The 20,555-nt window shown below is 37.8% G+C and overlaps 1 protein-coding gene across 1 annotated transcript in view; it reads right to left on the bottom strand.

Moving 5' to 3' along the window:
• Tpk1 (thiamin pyrophosphokinase 1) overlaps window positions 1–20,555 on the bottom strand; it is a 332,659-nt gene that overhangs the window by 261,233 nt on the left and 50,871 nt on the right. The window contains exon 3 of the mRNA XM_077796672.1: window positions 11,498–11,569. Coding sequence (XP_077652798.1) covers window positions 11,498–11,569 — 72 coding nt within the window. The remainder of the gene's footprint in view (window positions 1–11,497; window positions 11,570–20,555) is intronic.

Here is a 20,555-nt window from a genome sequence, read left to right as displayed (position 1 = left end):
AGGGGGGTTGGGAAAAGAAAAGAATGACTTCAAAAATAAAAATAAAAGGTAAAAAAAATGTAGAAGATAAGCAGAAAGGAAAGGGGAAGATGGTTTCAAATGTGCCAAGTAAAGAGACTTATGGAAATATTGCCCAGTCACTAGAGAATAAGGGTTGGGTGGGGAAGAGCATCTATGCTCCAAGAATACATCAAACTATGTCTTACCATCATGGGTATCTACTAATGTCCATTATGGGGAAATCATTTCCACTACTGAGGTTTTCTAAACAGATATTTGGTAACATTAACGCTACAGACTCTTCAAAAATCATGATTCAAGACAGAATAAAGCTCAGGCAATGACCAAACATTCAGGGATAATCTTCCACGTACAGTGTCTAAGCCAACTCAATGTCGCAGGGTTCTTTCCAGAGCTTGCCCACCTCGCCACTTCCCTTTAATTCTTCCTCTTTCATTTTAATGATATATTTTCTATAAGTTTGCCTTAGGATAAGTTATAGAGCCATGTAGTTATGATTCATTAAACTAAAAGAACAGTTTAATTAACTACTTATGGTTTTGGCTTTTATTTGAGATACTCTTTAGATTTATGAAAGTGACACTCTCCATGAACTACAATTAACAACTATCTTTTAATTTTAATTAAAAAATTAAAAGAAGGCAGTTGAAATTACAATTAGTTCAGCATTCAAAAAAAATCAGAGAGAGAAGAATACATCAAACTATTTCCCAACATCTTGAGGAAGGAAGACACCATCAATAATGTTATGGTAAGACTGTTCAAAAGGGATACAAAATGCTTGGCACGGGGGGAAATACATTCCACACTAATAATAAAGTTGAAATGCTAACACATTATTAATGATGCATTGAAATAGAAATGTGCCCTTCCAGCTTTTCACACAAGTGTTTAACAAGTACCAAAGTCTTCATTAAAAATAATTAGTGAATCCTTCTCACATAATAAGCATCATATAGAAAATATAATTGAGACCACATTAATAGCAAAAGATTTTCAAACACCAAGGTCAGCACTCAGAAGATGAGGTCTCATTAGTGTACAGATAAAATAAATATAAAAAAATGGACTGAATCTTTACCAAGTTTCTTCATACGGGAGTCTGACATTTAAGATTAACAACTTCTAAAAAGAGGGTGAGGAGAAAAGTGTATGGTTTGACAATAAGATACACAGCAATCAAGACTCCTCAGAACTAGGAATGCAGGTATTTGGACAGCCTAATCTTCCTTCTATGGAATAAGACATTCACATGCAGATGTGCCTAATAAAGAATAAAATACAAAGATTCACATCACAACCCCCAATTTTGTTAAATTGAGTTCATGGGAAAGAGAAGGAGTGCCTGCAATTACTGTGCAAGGCCAGAGGATGGTACTGTACATCACACTAGCGTCCCATAGAACATGGGATCAGAGTTGCAGCCTCATGGAAATTTAATAGATGTTCAATGTGATCTGAAAATAGTTTTCTACAAGGAGAATCTCAAAACCATTCCTACACCCCATTTAACTAGAGATATGTAGAGTAATGCAGTAATGTCATATATGAAAACAGCCACTTCCTATCAAAAAAAGGTTTGCATGTGCTTTCCATTTTTCCCCTGGAGGAAAGAAGAGCTGCTGCTTTAAAACTAGAGATCAGATATATTTAGATTTGTTGTTGAATTTTCAGAAGATCAACAATTCACTGCTTTGAGAAAATATGAGGAAATTATAAAGCACATACAGAATTCTGCTATCATTAGTGCAAGCAAACACATCTTAGGCTAATCTGTGGCATTAATGTATTACAGTTTTGGTTTGTTTTGTAAGACAAGGCACTAAGCAATTCAGTGAGATCCTGTCTCTATCTAAAAATGCAAAATACAGCTTGGGATATGGCTCAGTGGTCGAGTGCCCCCGAGTTCAATTCTTGGGACAAAAAAAAAAAAAATAGAAATAGCATTCCATTTATAATATTATAAAAAGATTCCTATTTCATTTCCAGCAATGCGAAACATTATTTTATTTGACCAGCAAGAGTTTAAGAATGTAGTACTCAGAGGCCTACTGAATGTTTTGATTTAATGCAGTGTCTCAAGAAGATCTTTTGAATCAGCAATAATTGAGGTTAATATAATAAAAAGGGGAAATCAAACTGAGAGACCTTCCTACAAAATCAAAGCCAGAAAGAATCTGGAAACCATAAGGTCAGGGATATAGATAAGCCATATGGACAAGTAAAATCATCCAAATCTATTAGGTTGAATATGATTGTTCACGTTTCAGTATTTGTATTTTTCAAGATCCTAAATTTGCTTTTGTCGGTCACGCAGATCCTTAATCCTCTCACTTTCAACTTATATTTATATTTTGTCCTCTCATATGAAAATTATTTTCAAGCAGTATCAAGATGATTCCCCTGCTGATATTCCTGCAGTATTTCTAAGTACTATGGAATGTGAAGAATGCACAAGGAAATGAATCATGATTAACTGCCATTGAAACCCCAAGAAGAGGAACTAAAATTACAAAATGCATCATTATAAACAAGATGTACAAAGTAATCACAAAGAAAAAAGACTAGCTTGGATGTATAACTAGTTTTGTAATATATTCAGTAAATATTTGTCTAATGAATGATCCAGGTTGGTAATGATACACACATTTAAATATAGTATTATCAGTACACTGTGTGTGTGTGTGTGTGTGTGTGTGTGTGTGTGCGTGCGTGCGCACGTGCGCGTGCATGCTGCTATGGATTGGACACAAGGCCTCATGCCTGCTAGGCAAGCATTCTACCACTGAACTGCATCCCCAGCCTGTTAGCACTTTTTTTTTTTAAAAAACACAAGCAAATATCATTGGCAACTGAAAAAAAAAAAAATCATACTACCCCCTTTATCCTCTATGGTCTCCTCTTTTAAACTCTCAAGAAATTCTTGAAGGCCCAACATGCCACTGAGTAAATAAAAATACAGCTACACTCTTAAAGGGAGAAGAAGGGAAGGTATATTTTGGACACTTCAATCTTTAAAGTTAAAATCACAAAGCAATTTCCCTTGTGGCCATATCATAAATTCAAAAACTACTCTATGTGATTCTCTTATTTCTCCATTCAATTCTACTATAACTTTGGAATGTGTTTTACACATTGAATATCTATATAGAGAATAGATGAATTTCAACCTAAAAATTAAAAAAAAAATTAAAGTCAAGTCATAGTGCTGCATCCATTCTTTCTTTAATTAATCTATACTTTCTTGGGAAAAAGATAGCAAACACCACTGATATTTCCCACCTTTCACTGTCTCCGTTATATGGGACAGAAAGAGAAAAGGGGAGAGAGACTGGTGGCTTTTACAGGACAGCAAAGTAGGGCAGGTACATCTATGCTGATTTCACTGACTCACTTCATTCCCATTCTTGAACAGCATGTTGAATTTCTTTCCACCAAGGAAACTCGGTGAGTGTACTCAAGTCGTAATGCCTACCCTAGCATTTACATTGACTTTTGTACTAACCCGGCAATAGTTGGGGAAAAGGTAAGCTATGTTCTAATGAACATATTCAAAAAGAAGTGAAATAGCTTAAATATTTTTCGTAAAGAACTATATCATTGTTCCCAAGTCAAAAATACCAGAACTATGAAAACAAACAAGCAAACATAACAGTACACATGGGTACTATCTTTCTCTACAAAATCATAAATCTGTTCAAAAGCTCCTGTGCCCACCTCTAAAACATACTCCCTTCTCTAGATGTATATCAGGTTTCATGGACATTGCAGGGGTGAAACATGTAACTTTTTTTTTTTTAATTCTATGATCAAATCTTTTGCAATGGGTCTGGTCACTGACTGCAAATTAGCAACATCCCATAAAGAAGCAGGTTGGCCTGAATGAGCAATGATCTACAGAACAGGCACACCAAAGTACACAATGGTGTCCTATGTAAATCAGTAAATCTTTCTAATTGATGATTTACAAGAGAAGAAAAAAGTCTGCTCATCTATGTGAAGGGCAATAGATCGATGTCCAAAATAACTAGAGATGGCTGAATTTATTTAGATGTATACAATAAACTACTTAGTCAATACTTTGTCCTATATCTGTTTCAGGTGTCCAAAATGGATTTCCTAAATTCTAATTTAATAGTGAAATTAATATGTAACCCCATGAGATATTTCCACTGCTTTCTAATGTCTTCAAAAACAAAGGGGCCAAAATCAATCCCTGGTTATAATAGTGATTTTAGGGGGTAGGTTCAGTCTACCAGTAACTGATCAGAGCTACAGAGTCCTAAGCAATGGAGATTGCCTAGAAGAACCCTGGGCACCAGGCTTATGAAGCAAGAAGACTTTTTAGATGATGCTCTTATGTAGAGAGAAGAGAGTAGAAGTCTTATACCTAATACATTTGGTTCTGCAGAGGACACCTGGATGCATGCAGAGGGACAAGCAGTCCCGTTCCTGCCCCCTAAACCCCCTAGCAACAAGGCTTGCCCTGTCCTCACTGTGCTTCAACAGACTCGGAACACTTCTTGACATAGACACTCAAAAATGAATGTGTAAAAAAAACAAAATACAACAAACTGAAATACTGTGTAACTTGCTATATAAAAATGACTTTATCTTTAGAATATTCAGTAAAACAGTTCATACTAAGTGCCACAGAATTGGTAGTATAAGAGAAGATTTACAAATGCACTTCAAATAGAAAGTTCTGGAGATTTGTGCATAAATTCTCTAATGTCCTATGACATTGTGGTTACTAAAGCAAAACAAACAGGCATAAGACCATAAAATTCCATAAGAAAAATGCTACATGCCCATATGTGACTATGCAAGATATAGTTCCACACTAGCTGGTTCATTTGAGATTCATTCGCTGCACTTTCACTAAAATAAAAAGTTAGAAATATTTCCACTCAGATTATTTTTTATTGCTCTCATATGTTTGTGTTATGTTAGTTATGACAAAAACATTTAATAGAAAAGAGATTCAGAATCTTTGTACCATTCTTCAACAAATAACTTTTGGAACTAATGATCTATTAGATTATTGTACACATTGAAATAAATGTAAAACTATTGCTAGAAGCAATGTCACAAGACCCCCATGGAACAGGTGGGGAAGGACCCAGTCTCTTCTAAACGTTAATGGTGTCTCCATGAAACACTCTTAGCTTCCCCTCTGCCAGGGAACCTCTTATCCCTGTGAAAAAGGGGAAAGCCCTAGGAGGTGAAGAAACTCTGAAGCAGACAGGTCAGGATTCAGTTGGCTCCATGCCTCGACGGTCTCATTATAGAATAAGAATCATTGCAATAATGATCCCACAGGACAATTGCAGTGAGTACATTCAAACTTGCATGTAGAATGTGTCTGCAGAGTGACAGGCATCAAATACACAGGAATAACTGTTGTCATTAACTTGGCCCACTTGGCAGTGATCCATCATAACCTACAGAAACAAACACACTTTTCCATCTCATGTGGAAATGCATGTGTGTTTCAGGAAACAATATTCATCTTTACTGTGCCTGAAGCACTGTTTTCCGGTTTTCAACTTCTTTTTGTGCATACTGGCCTCACCTCATTCAATGATACACTGAGTTATAAATAGGTAACAATCCATAGCTTAAAAACAGTCACAAAACCACAGCACATTCTTGGTTTTGAAGGAGCCAGTGATATTTACATTAATAATTGTAACTAATGATGTCAACTCAGCTCTACTTCCAATTCTGATCTTTCAACCCTTCATACATTTGTTATTACTCCTCATTTTAGTTTAATGAAGAAACCAGACATTGCCAATGAGTGCCACGTAATTGAAAGTGTTACTAACATTTATTACAATGGCTGTATGTTGTTAATAATGTTTATAGAAACAGTCTTGAATAATTATGATTCCCTTTATAAAAATTAGCTAGACAAAAAATTTACATTAATATCAATTAAGGAAGAGACCAGAACAAAGGATGGAATGCCTGCGTGGATATGCAAGAACACATGTGACCAGTTATTGCCAGAGGAAAAAGTGACAGAAAAGGAGACCAGAAGATAACCATCAAAAGGAGGAGGGAGGGAAGAAAGAGAGAGAGGCCATGCTGAGGCAGAAGAAGCTGACACACATGGAGAACACTGGAGAATGAAGAGTGTGGTGGTGGACATTGGGGAGGAAGGGGAAAGGTCTCATGGGATGCTGACCCTCTTTTTGGTAAAATAGGGCCAATATCCTTGGTAAGTCATTTTCAGAGGCTTTAAAGCAAGACACTTACTTGGTAAATATGTACTATAACAAAACACGACATTCTCACACAGGAGCTTCTGGAGGAGACCTCACACCTCAACCATAAAGAGATGGTCCAGGATGATTATTCATACACCAGAAAAGACAGAGAAGTGAGAGAATAGGAAATTACCATAAAAAAAATCTTGTCACCAAAATCTGGTCCAGAATGACAGCAGAGAGCTATACACTATGAAAGTGGGTACAGGCTAAATATCTGAATGCACCTAAAAAAAGGCAGAATCAGTGAGCGGGAAAGAACAGGAGGCTGATGATAAGGAATTCAGCACCCAGAGAAATGTATGATCCTGGAACACTGGAGATGGAGCAGTTTTCCAAGAGTTCCAATGCCAAGGTTAGAAGTACTAGCTGGGAGCTTAAAAAACTAGAATGAAAAAGAGCATCAAACTACATACTATGGTCCAAATCCAGTTGTGTGCCTATTTTTGCAAATCCCTCGTTTGTAGAACAGAGCCACACCAATTCTTTCACGTGGTTCCCTAGGGCTGCTTTTACCAACAGCAGAGTTGAAGGGCTGTGACAAAGAACACATAGCCTACACAACCAAAAACATCCACTACCTGGCCTCTTGCAGGGGAAGTTTGCTGACCCCTTGTCAATACACCAAGGGAATTAACCCATAAGCCTTACCATAGGCACTGATGTTACTGAACATACCTGGAACACACTGCATAAGTACTGAGATTGTTTGAATCATCTGCTTGAGTTTAAATTCCTCATTTGTCCATTTATTAGGTGTGTGAATTTGAATATCGCATTTAAACTTCATTATCTCAGTCTACCTCACTCCAGAATGGAAATAAGACACATTTTTATTGCATGGGATTGACAAAGGATGGCATTAAAACATTATCTGGCAGGTGGCAAACACTGTTTATGTGTTGGTCACTATTTTAATAGGTGCACAGTAGTTATTAAGCAATGAATGCTGGATAAATATTAAGAGATAATCTGACTAAGGTGCTAATTTGTTGAAAGCATGATGGTAGTTAATGCAAAACACTTGTCAATGAAGTAACCTTTAAAAAGGGATATTGCTTAATTGAAATAAAAGAAATCATCAGAAGTGACATTAAACATAAAGATTATGTTATTCCACCTCATTTAAGTGAATCCTTGGAAACAAAGTAACACAGGACTTCTTAAGATCTTACTTGTATTAAAACATGCAGAATGATTAAAGATCTAATTCAATAGAAATGGGCCATCATATCTGGAATTAAACAGAATATGTCTCCGACTTCATATCACACAATATATAAAATGTCTTATACAACTGAGAAACCATTTTGTAGTCCCCCCAAATATTTCTGCACAACTGGGTCAGGTCTTTTCTGCCAGCCTTATTTACAGACACTACAGCTTGTCCATAACTGCTTTGCTTGATGGACCTGAACCAAGTATGCAAATTGCTCATCAGATCTTTGGCTCAATGTTCATTTAAATGTGCTCAAAGCATAAGTTCTGTGAAACACTAAACACAAAAAAGGGACATAGTGGTGTCAATTTGGAGGCTCAGTAAAACTGTGACAAGCCTAACTACTGTACTACAGGATTCTTAAGTCTAACAACTTAGCTAATCATTAGTGGAACAGATGGTTCCCAGATCAGCCTAATCGAAATTCAGATATGCTAAAGCCTACCATTTTCCCAGCTAAAGTGATCTGCTGGGTCTCTGCCTGAATGCATTTAAATGACAAAAATGCATGTGATAATCTACCTGTCCAGGAGTCACAACCAGCAAATCTATAAGAGCTACATCAGGAAAAATAGCTAGGTAGCAAGGAAGGACTGTGTGAAGACCTCCATAGACTCTGTCATTAGACCTACCAAAGAGCTCCCACTGTTCAGTTCTATTGAACATGTTCAAAAATAGAATGTTTCCTTCCCTGACAGTTCCTCTCCTGCCAGCTTTAACAAGTGTTTCGCCCTATGATTTTCCCCAGGCCAACTCATTCAGTTTGTTCCAAGCCTCAGTAGCACACATAACCACACACAGAATGCAGACCAGAAGACTTTCCACCAAACATTTATCCCACAGCCAAAGCCCATGTTACACCCTCTCATCTTTTCTCCTCCCCAAACGATGCTGTAAACCAAAGAGCTTGCTCATATTTCAATCCATGAATATCACCTGCACTTCCTTTTAACCTATAAGGTGTGGCTGATGTCTCGGATATTTTATGACTTCAGTCTTATTAGAAATGAATCAGGGAATGTTGCCCATATGCTGGTGTGATCTTAAGCTTAGACAGCTACCCAAGATCTGAGAAAGAAGGCAAGAAAAAATAATTCTACATTAGAAAGAGGAAAGGTGTCATACTACAGACAAGTACCTGATGTTAACACAATCTGATCATCCATCCATGATCTTATTAATGTGATCAGCAATGCTTTGTGGCAAACTCAAGTTGAAAATGAGAACATGCTTTTAGAAACCAAAAGCACATGACTGATTTTTATAAACCTATTCCAGGTAAATGTACATCTGTTATGTCTATTTGTTTTTTGTATTTTTTAAATTTATGGACTCAGAGACCCTGACCACTGAATTGGAGGCCCCTGGTAACATAGTGACTCAAATTGAAAATGAATGACCTACAACAAGAAAGCAGAGCCTTTCAAATATAGCATCTCTATGATTTTCATTTCTCACACCTTCCTAGCTGAGAAAATCATTTACTGAAATAGCAGGGCTGACTCAAAAAAAAGCTAAGTAAATATAAGAGTAACACCCATTCGCAGATTTCAAAAACCTGATATTTTCAGAAAAGTTACATATTAACTATACTTCTTTCCATCCTTTTCTCTACTTCTCAAGTACTTTATTTCCATTTCATTCCTCCAGATGAAATGGAATCTACAAAATGCTGGCAAAGGTAGGGATATATTCCAAGATGTCTAACCAAGAAAAATCATCAAAATTTCATGAGGTATACAAGGGAAAATACATTAAAAACCTCTAAAATTTTAATCACCCTTGAACACCTTCCTTAGGCATTTAAACTAAAAGCCTCAACTATTACCAACTAAATGTTGCAAGAGTAAACTGAAAAATAAACCTTCAAACCAGGCTTTTGCCTGAAATGAATCTCAAGAAATGCTTACTGAACAGCAGTCTTGGGCATAGGTTTAATTTTTCAATTTTGTAAGACATGGAATGCAACAGATTGGATTTTTCTGTTTTAGTTTAACAGCCCAGCTTCAATCCTTAGGTTTTTGTTATTCACAAGTCTTCACATTCACAGAAGTTACAAAACAAGTTGGGCACATGGGCAAAGGGGCAACAGGGACAGCAGCCCACAGCCATTAACCCTTGCCGCTAACTCTCCTGTGGCACACAGCATGCTCTCCAGAACTCCCAGTGCTGGGACTTCTCCCTGATGGGAAAATCAACAACACAAGCTCAAGGTTTCCCTACTCTGTTGCCTTTACTCGGAAGAAAAGCAACACAAAAGGGAACCCTACAATCACAAAACCTTAGCTTCTGTTATGAGATTCAAAAGACCCTCAGTCCACCTGCCTTTGAAAGGTGTCAGTATACCTGCCTCGTACAACAGCTAAAGACTCCAGAAAGCCCAGAATTATCCTAGATGTAAAAAAGAACTTCATATTTCAATAACCTGAAGAAAGTTTATTTTAGACATGAGAATTAACTAACCATTTCAGTACACCTGACACTTGAGATACTTTGTGTTCTCTCCATGTATAAGCTTTCATTTTTTGTGTGTATGTCTGCTCATTTGGCGTATGTCAGGCATGAGACTTTTTCAAATCTAATTTACTACAGAAAAAACAAATGAGGAACTCAGCTCAAAAATCAACATCATTTCACAATACCTACAAAATAGGATCTTATATCCCCAAAGACATACTTCTTTAGATATGATTTTTCAACATCCAAGATTTCCAACAGTTTGTAGCAAAAATTATTTTGTCTCTAATATTTGCAATAAAAATCACTCTCCTAATACTAAAATAAAATCTGATACAATAAATTTATATTCAAAAAGGATGTAGCTAATCAGTTTATTTGATATTTACTGGCAATTTGAATCAGATTAAATTCAATCTTTCATTTATTATAATTACTGAGCAAGTATGTGGCCATCACTGCACGGGGTACTAGAGATAAAAGCCAAAAAGGACCTTGAGGCTATATGTCATACTAATAAATACTGTTAAATTATTTCCAAACCCTGAGGGCAATGTTAGTATAATTATAACATGAAATTATAAGCTGACTAGCTTTAAGGGAGCTGTGTATAGAATACTGAGAGTTTCCCTTTTAATTTTATCAGACAAGTTCTTATACAGTATCATGTGTGGTCATTTATTCCCTCACACTATCTCTGACTATAGACATGAGCTTATTAGCATATTGGGTTTGCCCTATAAGACACAGAACCTTAATTTGAGAACACTGGAGAGTTCTGTAGTGGCAAGAGATGATCAAGAACCACCACAGAAACATGCGTAAGTGGATTAAGACTCAAATTCTTCCACCTATCTACTTTGGTCTAAAACTTACACTGACAATGCTGCAGAAGAATTCCTTTGGGGGTAAAAATAACCTTATGAATTCATGAAAGAAGAACAAAAGTTCTAAATACCAAGTGATATTTAATATTATTTTCTAGCATAGAGTTAATCCCATAAACGTCAAAGGATATTGCAAATAAATAGTTAACAAGGACTGATTTTTTACATGAAATGTCCCTAGAAGTATTAATTCTGTGAAACTATACCATTTGTAACTATATTTCTCAGCATCCATAGAGAGTCTAATAGATTGCAGGTCTTCTTTTTTAATCTTGCAAATCTGATCAGCTGCCCTTACCTTATCACGGGATACTAAGACAAGTAAGGCATGCAGATACCTATCTGCTCTCACTGGTCCCAAAGCTATTTACATGTGAACAAAAACCTATTGATTATTCAGGATTAATATACACATATTAGTTCTAAAATACAGTATTCTCTGCTTGAAGGTGTGTGCTCTGGCAATCACCTCAAGGCTAATGAAGAAGCAATAGTGAATTCTTATCAATTAAATAATTGAACCACCTTAAATTCCACTTTTTGGTGTTTCACTTAGGTTCCAGGATACTTAATAGTCATGTTATTCACTCCTAAATAGAGTAAGAACACAAAGAAATATAAATGCTAATTAAGAATACCTTTTTCCCAAAGATGACGAAAACACTTGTCCAGAGGCTGATTAAGAATCATAAGGCAGAACTTCAAACTTCCTACAGGAAAAAAAAAAGAAGAAGGTAAAATAAGTAAGTGAACTGAATTTTTTAGTTGATTTTTGTTGTTGTTTTGTTTTGTTTTTGTCTTTTCTGTTTGATTAATTTCCAGACCTCTTATCTGGGTCTGGAAATACACCCCACTAGTGCAGATTTTTAGTGTATACAAAGCTACATTTCAAGCACAGATAATCCCTCAAGCCTTCATTTCAAGAGGAATCATAGGCTAACTAGACCTACTTTACTCAACAAGTCTGTCACATTCCTATATTACAGAAGAATTCAGTATAAACACAATTCATCATAAAAAACGATTGGGTAAACTTTCTGTAGTAAATGAAGAACTCTTGACATGAATTCTCATCCTCATATTCTATCCGCCTCTTTGATAGAATTCCCCTCCCACAGGCTGGTTTATATCATCCTGACATTTTGTACCCCAAGGTGGGGGTTCTGTGTATTTCCTCTGTTCATGTTCATTCCTAGTCTCCCCTCCCCTCTCTCTGCTTCCTCCATCTCTACCCCACCTTTAACATTCCAATGCAAAACCCTGCATGTGTTTTCACAAAGTCTTAGTAGGTCTTTCTATGATTGTTTTATTTCAGGGTTTTAGATGCCACTTGAAAGACTCTGAAAGATGGAGAAAAGTTACTTTCCAACAATCATCCCATGCCATTTATTAGAGACTTCAAACAATGCAAAGCTGTTGAAAATCTATCATTCAATTCAGTTCGGTCCAAATACCCTCCATTCCACTTACAGAAAATAAAAATGTTTGTTTGGTGATTAAAAAAATTGTTTTTTATGCCATCTCACTACTAGAAACAAGATAAGAAGATGACAGCAAACATTATTATCATCCACAGCAAACATTATTGAGAGCCAATTACATAACAGGCCATGGGAATACCAAGAGGAATAAGATTACAGGCTATATGTGAAGTAAGACATAAAGATGATTTATTCAACAATACAATATGAGTGTATGAGAAGCACCAGATAAACAGATCAATGAGAATGGCAGGAGTTCAAAGGCTAGGGAGTCAGTAAGGTCTGGTGTCATCCTAGGAATCTTTGCAAAGTGTACTTTTTTGAACTTGATCTCACAAAGAAAAAGAAGTTGGAAAGAATAAAGAAAAAGACATTCGAAACAAAGGAGATAGCCCACAGGAAGCTGCTATCCTTAGCCATTAGGGTTACTACTACAGGTTTTTATAAACAATGCCCTAATGGCATGACTCTAGGATAGCAATACTAATGTCACAAATTCCTGATGTTTAAGATGACAGGAGCTTAACTTGAGGCACTCGGGATGTATTTAAGAGCAACACAGGAGCAAGCAGATGAAGCATCTGATGTAGGTTGGGGAAGTACCCTTACAGAGGTAAGAGCAAAAGGAAAAGGTAAGACCCGGCAAGCTGCCACCATACTGCACAGAAAGGTCAAAATAAAGAACAAAGGCAAAATCCCTGGGGTTTGCGCACTGTCACGGGGCAGAAGGAAAAGACAGGAAGGTAGGAGAATCTGGAGAGCAAGCCAAGAATGAGCCTTCAAGACACAGAATGCAGCAGCAAAGTCAAGGGGACCCAACAATGAGAAGAAGACAATGAAAGGGGTAGAAATCTCAAAGAAAAACCTGCAAATCTACAGAGGGAGACTCAAGATCATAGAGACTGCAGAGTTAGTGTACACTCAGGAAATTAAGAAGAAAGGACAGACAGTAAAAATATAAAAGCATTCCTATATTCTAAACAGGGGGAAGGAAGAGAGAAAGGTAATTATCCACTTATTCCTTCAAAGACAAGTTTACAGAGCACAAAGCCCTCTTGATCTGAAACCACTCCACAGGGCAGTGCGGAGACATGGAGTCCCCACACCAGGCGTTCATGCTAGAAAAGGGGCTGGGACTGACACACCTGCAGACACAGCAGAGAGGCACATGAAGCTCATTTATTTATAAGAAAGTAAACATAAAATAAGAGGGGAAAATATGGAATTAGAGTGGAATATGGAGTATTTAAAACAACTGCTTAAAAACAAAGTGAAATTAGCCAATCCCAAAAAAACAAATGCCGAATTTTTTTCTTTGATATAAGGAGGCTGATTCATAGTGGGATAGAGAGAGGGCGCATAGGAGGAATAGACGAACTCTAGATAGAGCAGAGGGGTTGGGGGGAATGGAGGGGGCATGGGGTAATTAATGATGGTGGAATGTGATGATCATTATTATCCAAAGTACAGGTATGAAACCAAGAACTAGTATGAATATACTATGTATACAACTAGAGATATGAAAAATTGTGCTCTACATATGTAGTAAGAATTATAATGCATCCTGTTGTCATATATAAATTTAAAAAGAAAAAAAAATAAACATAAAAATGGTGAAAAAAAAACAGCTGACAGTTCACAATTTTAAATGCAGAGATCCAATTGGGGTTGACCAACAAAATCTAATGGCAGTTATAGGCAATGGATCTGCGTATAATATTAGGAGATTTTTCAACCATTTCCAGGGAACAGAAGTAGGAGAAGGCATAAGCAAATAAGATGTTGAGGACAGTTGGTTTTTAAAAGTGGCAAAATGACTCTTCAAAAATTAAAGGAAGCAAGAAAAAAAAAAAGAGTTAAGGAAACCTTCGGGATTTCCTTAGGTAGCTTTAGGAAGCATGAGACCATTACTGATCTCTGCTGCAATCATGACAGATTTTCATTTTAGTAAAAGAATCCTGCAGGAGGGTTGTTTGTTATTTCTGCTGGGTTTTATTTTGTTTTGTTTTACTGAGCATTTTACCTGTACGCATAGTTGCCCAGGTAAAACTCCATATCTCAAATACCTTGTCACAGACTAAGTTCTGGCCAAGGAGGTGTACACAGAACCTTCTTGTGCTACGGCTGGTTAGAATCCTTAGAATGGAGGGGGCCTTTACTTCAGCTTCCTCCCTTCTGCATCCTGCCACTGGGAGCAAGAACTCATGTGTCCTCTGAATGAAAGTGCAGCGGCCACCTTGGACCATAAGAACAAGGGGCCCTGGCTGCTGATGAGTTAGGAATCCTCCACTCCAGTGCTCCATGGTCTGTCTCCAGGCTTCCTGGGGGAAGGGGGAACTAAGCCCTTTCCTTAGTTGAACATTAATTCTGAGAAGCTTCTTAATTCCTAGAAGCAACAGGCCCCACTGTGAGATCAGGAGCCAGGACTGGAAATAGAGCCCTTGCTGCTATTTTACCAGAATTTGTTAAAAGACAGGGAAATTGTTAATTGGTCTCTTTCTCCTTCCCTTTCTTTCCTACCTTCCTTCTTTTCTCATCAGTTGTTCCCAAATTATCCAGGGGAGTTTGTGGCACATGAAAATTTCTGGACCTTATCCTAGATCTGTTAAACTGTATCTCCGGGCATGAGGCACAGGGATCTGCATTTTATAACAGTTGCTCCGACACAGACGGCCCATGAGGGCACTTTGAGAAATCTTGCCCAGTTATCACCACACCTCTTCCAAAGACCCAGGGGGGGCTTGTTTCCTAGGCTAACATGAGACATCTCAGTAGGCAGCAAGGCAGGTCGCTGTGCTAGCCAATTCATTTAAATTTTCAAATAATACATGGCAAAGTCCAAAACAGTGCCATAAAAACAACCAAACCAACCAACCAGCAACAACAATGACAAGAAAAAAAAAAAAAACAAAAAACACTTCTCTCTTGTTTAAGTCTGTGCTATTTTGGGTTTCAATATTCTATAGAGAAAAATCTAATTTTAATAAAAGTAGTGATCATGGTTCAAGCTGCGTTAAGGTAAACATGACCTAGATAGAAACTGGAGATGACTATAAAGCAGAGCAGGCAAGCATCAAGCCGCGGGAAGGAGAGCATCAACTGGCCCATTCATTCAACCGGGATGGGGCATGAGTCTCAAGCTAAGCACATACCCAGTGCTCAGTAAGATATTAATAGCAAGAAGTTAATAATGTGGAAAAACCAAAGGTCCTTTTCTGTTGACAATGTCTCCACTGCCAAAGAGGCACGTAACCATACTGTACATAGGTCTCAAAGAACTAACGAAACTATTTCCTATTACTATTTTTTTAATATGTGGACTTGGTATTTCTGTGGCTCCAAGAACAATCCAATGGGAGGGAAACATTACTGTTCACATTATTGCTATTCTAGACCAAGACTTTCATTAAGGTAATACCCATGAAAGCAGCTTCACTTAAAAAAAAAAAAATCAGGAAAACACACAAGTTATGATTTGCTGATGATGTGATTAAAAATAATTGACTATTTCTACCTACGACATGCACGTTAAGCTGTTTCTATATAAGAAGTTCCTTAGGTAATAGGATCTAATAATCTTTCCTGATGTAGTTTGGTTTTCTCATAGGATTTGACTGTCTTTTGCTAACCTAGTTTCCTCTGGAATCATAACTAGACGAGTCGTAAGTTGATGAAGGCACCACGGTTCCTAAACAGTGTATAGAAGTTTCAACACAGCCACTCCACAACCCTGGAGGCCACCCCACTCTCAAACCTTGGAATTATGGGACAATGCCTCAGATGCCAAACATTCAGCAAGTTTAGGAGTCATTAGCCACGGAAGCAAGGAAATTAATAGTCTTATTTCAAGTATTTCTCAAGTTGCAGCACTGATGCTGTTTCTGGAATGTGAAAAAAGATTTTTTTTAAAAAAAGACTGTGAAGAACTTCCTCATTATGTTATAAAGACTGCAGATTTTTTAACCAAGTGTCCTAAGGCGATCTCAAAGATAAATGTAGGCACAGATGGCAGGATTTCAAGTGTAATGGCAACAGAATTTTTTCCTTATCTATGAAAATTATGATACGCTCCATTTTAAAGAAGAAAGAAAAATGCAGATTAGTCTTAATTGTTCAAGTCCTTGAATTGCTTTCTCATAGAGGTTTCAATTACAAGTGATGAATGAAAGTCAAAATTCCTCAAACTGCATGGAAATCCTGAATTGAATAAAAAGCCCCAAGTTTATGACATGAAAATAAAAACAAGGCCAAATCACCAGCCTTGAGCTCAAAAGGGAACAGACCTCAAAAGGCTAAGGACTCATTAAAATCAGCCAGTTCAGATGTTAAGAAGCAGGAGAGCTAACCTACCTCTCTTTACTGTATGTAGTTCTCTCTATTCTATTATATATTTTTTTAAATCTCTCTGGAGAAATGGTTGATTCTGTAAATAAGGAAAGAAATGTACAAGATAAGCCCAGAGCATCAGGTAGTCCCAGAAAGAAAGGAAGGGGTTCCCCAGAACAAACCAACAGACATATCCACCTTGATAGGAGGCAGCTCAAGGGCACAACAGCCTTCAGAAAAAGCCCCCTGTGGCCCAAGGAACAAAACCGCACCATGGGAGACACAAAAGAAATGATATGATACTGGATTACAATTCAAATTGTAAAAATAAACATCCGTGGGTTCAGAGTGATATAACAAAATATTGAATTAATAAATAGGGAAAAGAGAAAAAAATCCCACAGGCCTAAGAATCCCAAATAAAGTATATAATGCCCTACAGTAAAGGAGAGGTGTATAGCCATAGCCTGCACCTGGTAACTTTTTTCCAAAGAGTGTATCTGGACAGGAGGTAGAATCCTGACAGCTACAACGACTGGAAGGCCCCTGCTCGGTGAGCCAGGGCAGCACCCCAGTTGTCAATCACGCTGCAGCGCACACACCGTCTCTAGGGTCTTCCTTCCCAGACCACTCATCACCCAAGCTCAATCGGGGAACATATCAGTCCATTGAAACAGAAGAGCATCCATACATAGTGCCCCCTTCCCAGAGCCCTCAAAACCAAGGAAACGCTGCAGAACTGCCACAGCCAAGAAGAGCTGAGAGGGTGGAAAGCTAAATGTACCGCGGAGCCCTGGATGGGGTGATCCTGGGACAGCAAAGGAACGTTAGGTTAAAAACTAAGGAATTCTGAATAAAGTAGGGAACTGATAATAAACAAAGAATACGGTTTCAATATTAGCTCATTAATTATAACAAATGTACCGCAGGAATGGAGGGTGTTAATATAGGGGAAATCATAGATGGGGGCTACGTGAGAACGCTGTCCTATCTTCTCAATGTTATTTTTCTGAAAATCTGAAACTAATTTTTTTTAAATAAAGTCCATTAATTTAAAAAAAAAAAGGCCTGAAGCAAGGACAAAAACAGAACTGAAAAATATTCCATGAAGTATTCATTTAGTGATTACTCCAGGAGACAAAATTATTTACTTCATGACAGAAGACCAAGCATATGTCTAGACTTCAAGCATAAAGCCAGGAAACAACCTACTATGCCAGAAGGCAAAGACAATTTTACTCCATCTCGGGGAAGTGGTAATTATACCCAGAGTTTCTTTTAATTAAGAAAGTAAAATAAGGACAATAGAACAGCACATCAAGAAAACCAATTTTTTAAAAAAAATTTCAGATCTCTGAGAATGAAAACTATGTGAATTATACACAATAGTGGACTTGTTCACAACTCCTAAGTCAGGAGTGAAAGGTTTATAATAATAAAATTATAAATATAATAAAAAAGTATAATAAAAAAGGAATTAAGATTTAGTGCTATTTCATATACAGATCAGCACAAGGCCCCCCTCACCCTGACACTAGACAGCTGTGGATTATCTATTGTGAATGAGATCTCTCAAGAAAAGGTGTGAGTTGGGCCACACAAAGCAGCAGAGGGCACCCTCACTCACACCTGCAGCACACAAGGAAGACCTGCAACCTATCTGTGCAGGTAAAGCAGAACTACATACAGAATCATCCCAAAATGGGTTGTTTTCACAATATTCTTCAACATACATTGAAGGAAATACAAATTGTGCAAAAGCTCAATCAGACAAGTAAATGGTGGAACTAATCACTAATCTCCTCCAACTAGCTTCATCTAGAATCTACCCAGCACTGACCAGAGCCATGTGGAAGGAAGGAAGAAGGGATGGAAGCAGGGAGGCAGGGAAGAAAGAGGCCAGGAGGGATGGGTATAAAAAAGCACCAACTCTGGCTTTACACCAATTATCACAAGTAATAAGTTGGCCCTATAAACAGCACATTTCTACCTCTCTGTATTCCAGAATCACAGATTTAAAAGAAAAAGCATGTCCATCTCCTCTCCTGAGATTCCGATTCAACATGTCTGCATAAGTCCTGAGCCCCACAGTTTGCTGAAGGCAGCATGAGGTAGACCAATGGGTGGCCAAAGCTGAGAATCACAGGTGCTGTTCCTGAAGATGTCAGTGGACAGGTGACAGAAAGCCTTCCTAAACAGCAACATCACTTTAATACTGGTCAAAACATATCTTCCCAACCTTAAATTGCTGTTTTCTGAAAATTTATATTTATATAAAATAAATAGCAAAAATAAGAAATTAACAAGGAGCAAAATAATACTTGAATAAATAGGGGAAAAACAAAGTAAAAAGTTATTTGTAAATTTTTATTTAAAAAAATATTTGACTACTGTCGGGGTTTTTAGCCCCCTGTCTCCTTCTGACCTGCAGGAGAAGCAGGGAAAGCACGCCCCGACCAGGACGAGCCAAGAAAGGTAAAAGTCAGCTGGTGGCCTGCACCCAGCCCTCCCTCGCTGGGAGGACAATCAGATGCACCAGAAAGACGAGTCCAAGCAGGATCTTGTTTACTGAGGAAGTACACACAACTTATATACTGCACAAGAGACAATCATAATAAAGGTCAGAAGGGTGATGCAAGTTCACATGTACACCCATCCCTAGTCTGTAAGGGAAGTCTGTAAGGGAAGGCACGCACGAGCTGTCCATGAGGGCGGAAGAGTCCTGGACCTATCCTGGAGGTGGTCTGTTTTTTTCGCCACCATCCACAGCACCACCTCCTGGCTGATCGCCAGGCACCATCCCAGCCACATGTGCAGCTCCAAGACGGGGAAGCAGGCAGCAAGTCATGCCCTACAGACTACCTTTTTAAAAACATTATATCATCAGTTTTTTAAAAAGACCTTAAGACCAGAACTCCAATAAACAAATTAAAAATAGAACACAATTTACAATAGGGAAAAAAATTACTCAGATACATTGGCAAGTTATCAAAAGTTTATACACTATTTAAAAACAAAGTACTGGAACTCTGAGAAAATCAATATTAGCCCAAACACATGCCAGTCATTATATATACAATAGCTATTTTGTCAAAAGAACTGAAGACCAGTATTATGAACCTCTCATCCCTGAAAAGTACTTCAATTAAACAGTGAAACTCTAGGGCACCAAGTTTCATATTCATAATGCACAAACTTCTATATTTAAGCTCAGAATCTTTTTAAGTGTGCACAGGGAAATCAAGACTGTCAAGTCAATTTGTTCTTTGAGGAAATAAATTGCACATGGACAAAGCTGAACTATTAAAAAGCTCTGAACAAATATTCTGTACCAAAGTCTATTAAAATAATTGAATTACCAATGGACTAAGAAAAATTGGCAAGTCATATATAAGAAATTGCTTCAAAGAAAGTAAACAAAAAGTAGAAATAAACAGGTGCTGCGTCTTTGAGAAATCTTTCTTGCTCTCCTCCAAGAGTGACCCCAGGGGGTACCCCAGTTAGGCGGCATAACAATAAATGGTGCCCCCTTCCATCTGCAAAGGGTCCTGGTTGTGATAATGGATTATATGGTGGCTGTATCCTTTATTGCCTTCAGCTTCCACTCTGTAACCCAGTTTGGGTTTCCAGCAAAATTCATCTCAACAAAGCGTTCATCCCATCACGGCCTGGAAATAAAGCTTGTCAGGGCCACGAGTGACCTCCTAATATAAAATCCAATAGCTCCTCTCTCTTCCCATCTTGCCCAACACATCTCAGCATCAGGGAGGAGGAGGTCACTCTTTGAAGGCTTCCAACCAGCACCGACCTCTTGTGAAACACCCTCTATTGCTCCCCCACCCCCTGTCCCCACCTGCTCCTTCTCAGTCTTGCTGCCTCCTCCTTATCT

The sequence above is a fragment of the Urocitellus parryii genome, chromosome 3 (assembly GCF_045843805.1).
Source record: "Urocitellus parryii isolate mUroPar1 chromosome 3, mUroPar1.hap1, whole genome shotgun sequence".
In the NCBI taxonomy this organism is placed as follows: Eukaryota; Metazoa; Chordata; class Mammalia; order Rodentia; family Sciuridae; genus Urocitellus; species Urocitellus parryii.
This window is presented reverse-complemented; position numbering and strand designations above follow the sequence as displayed.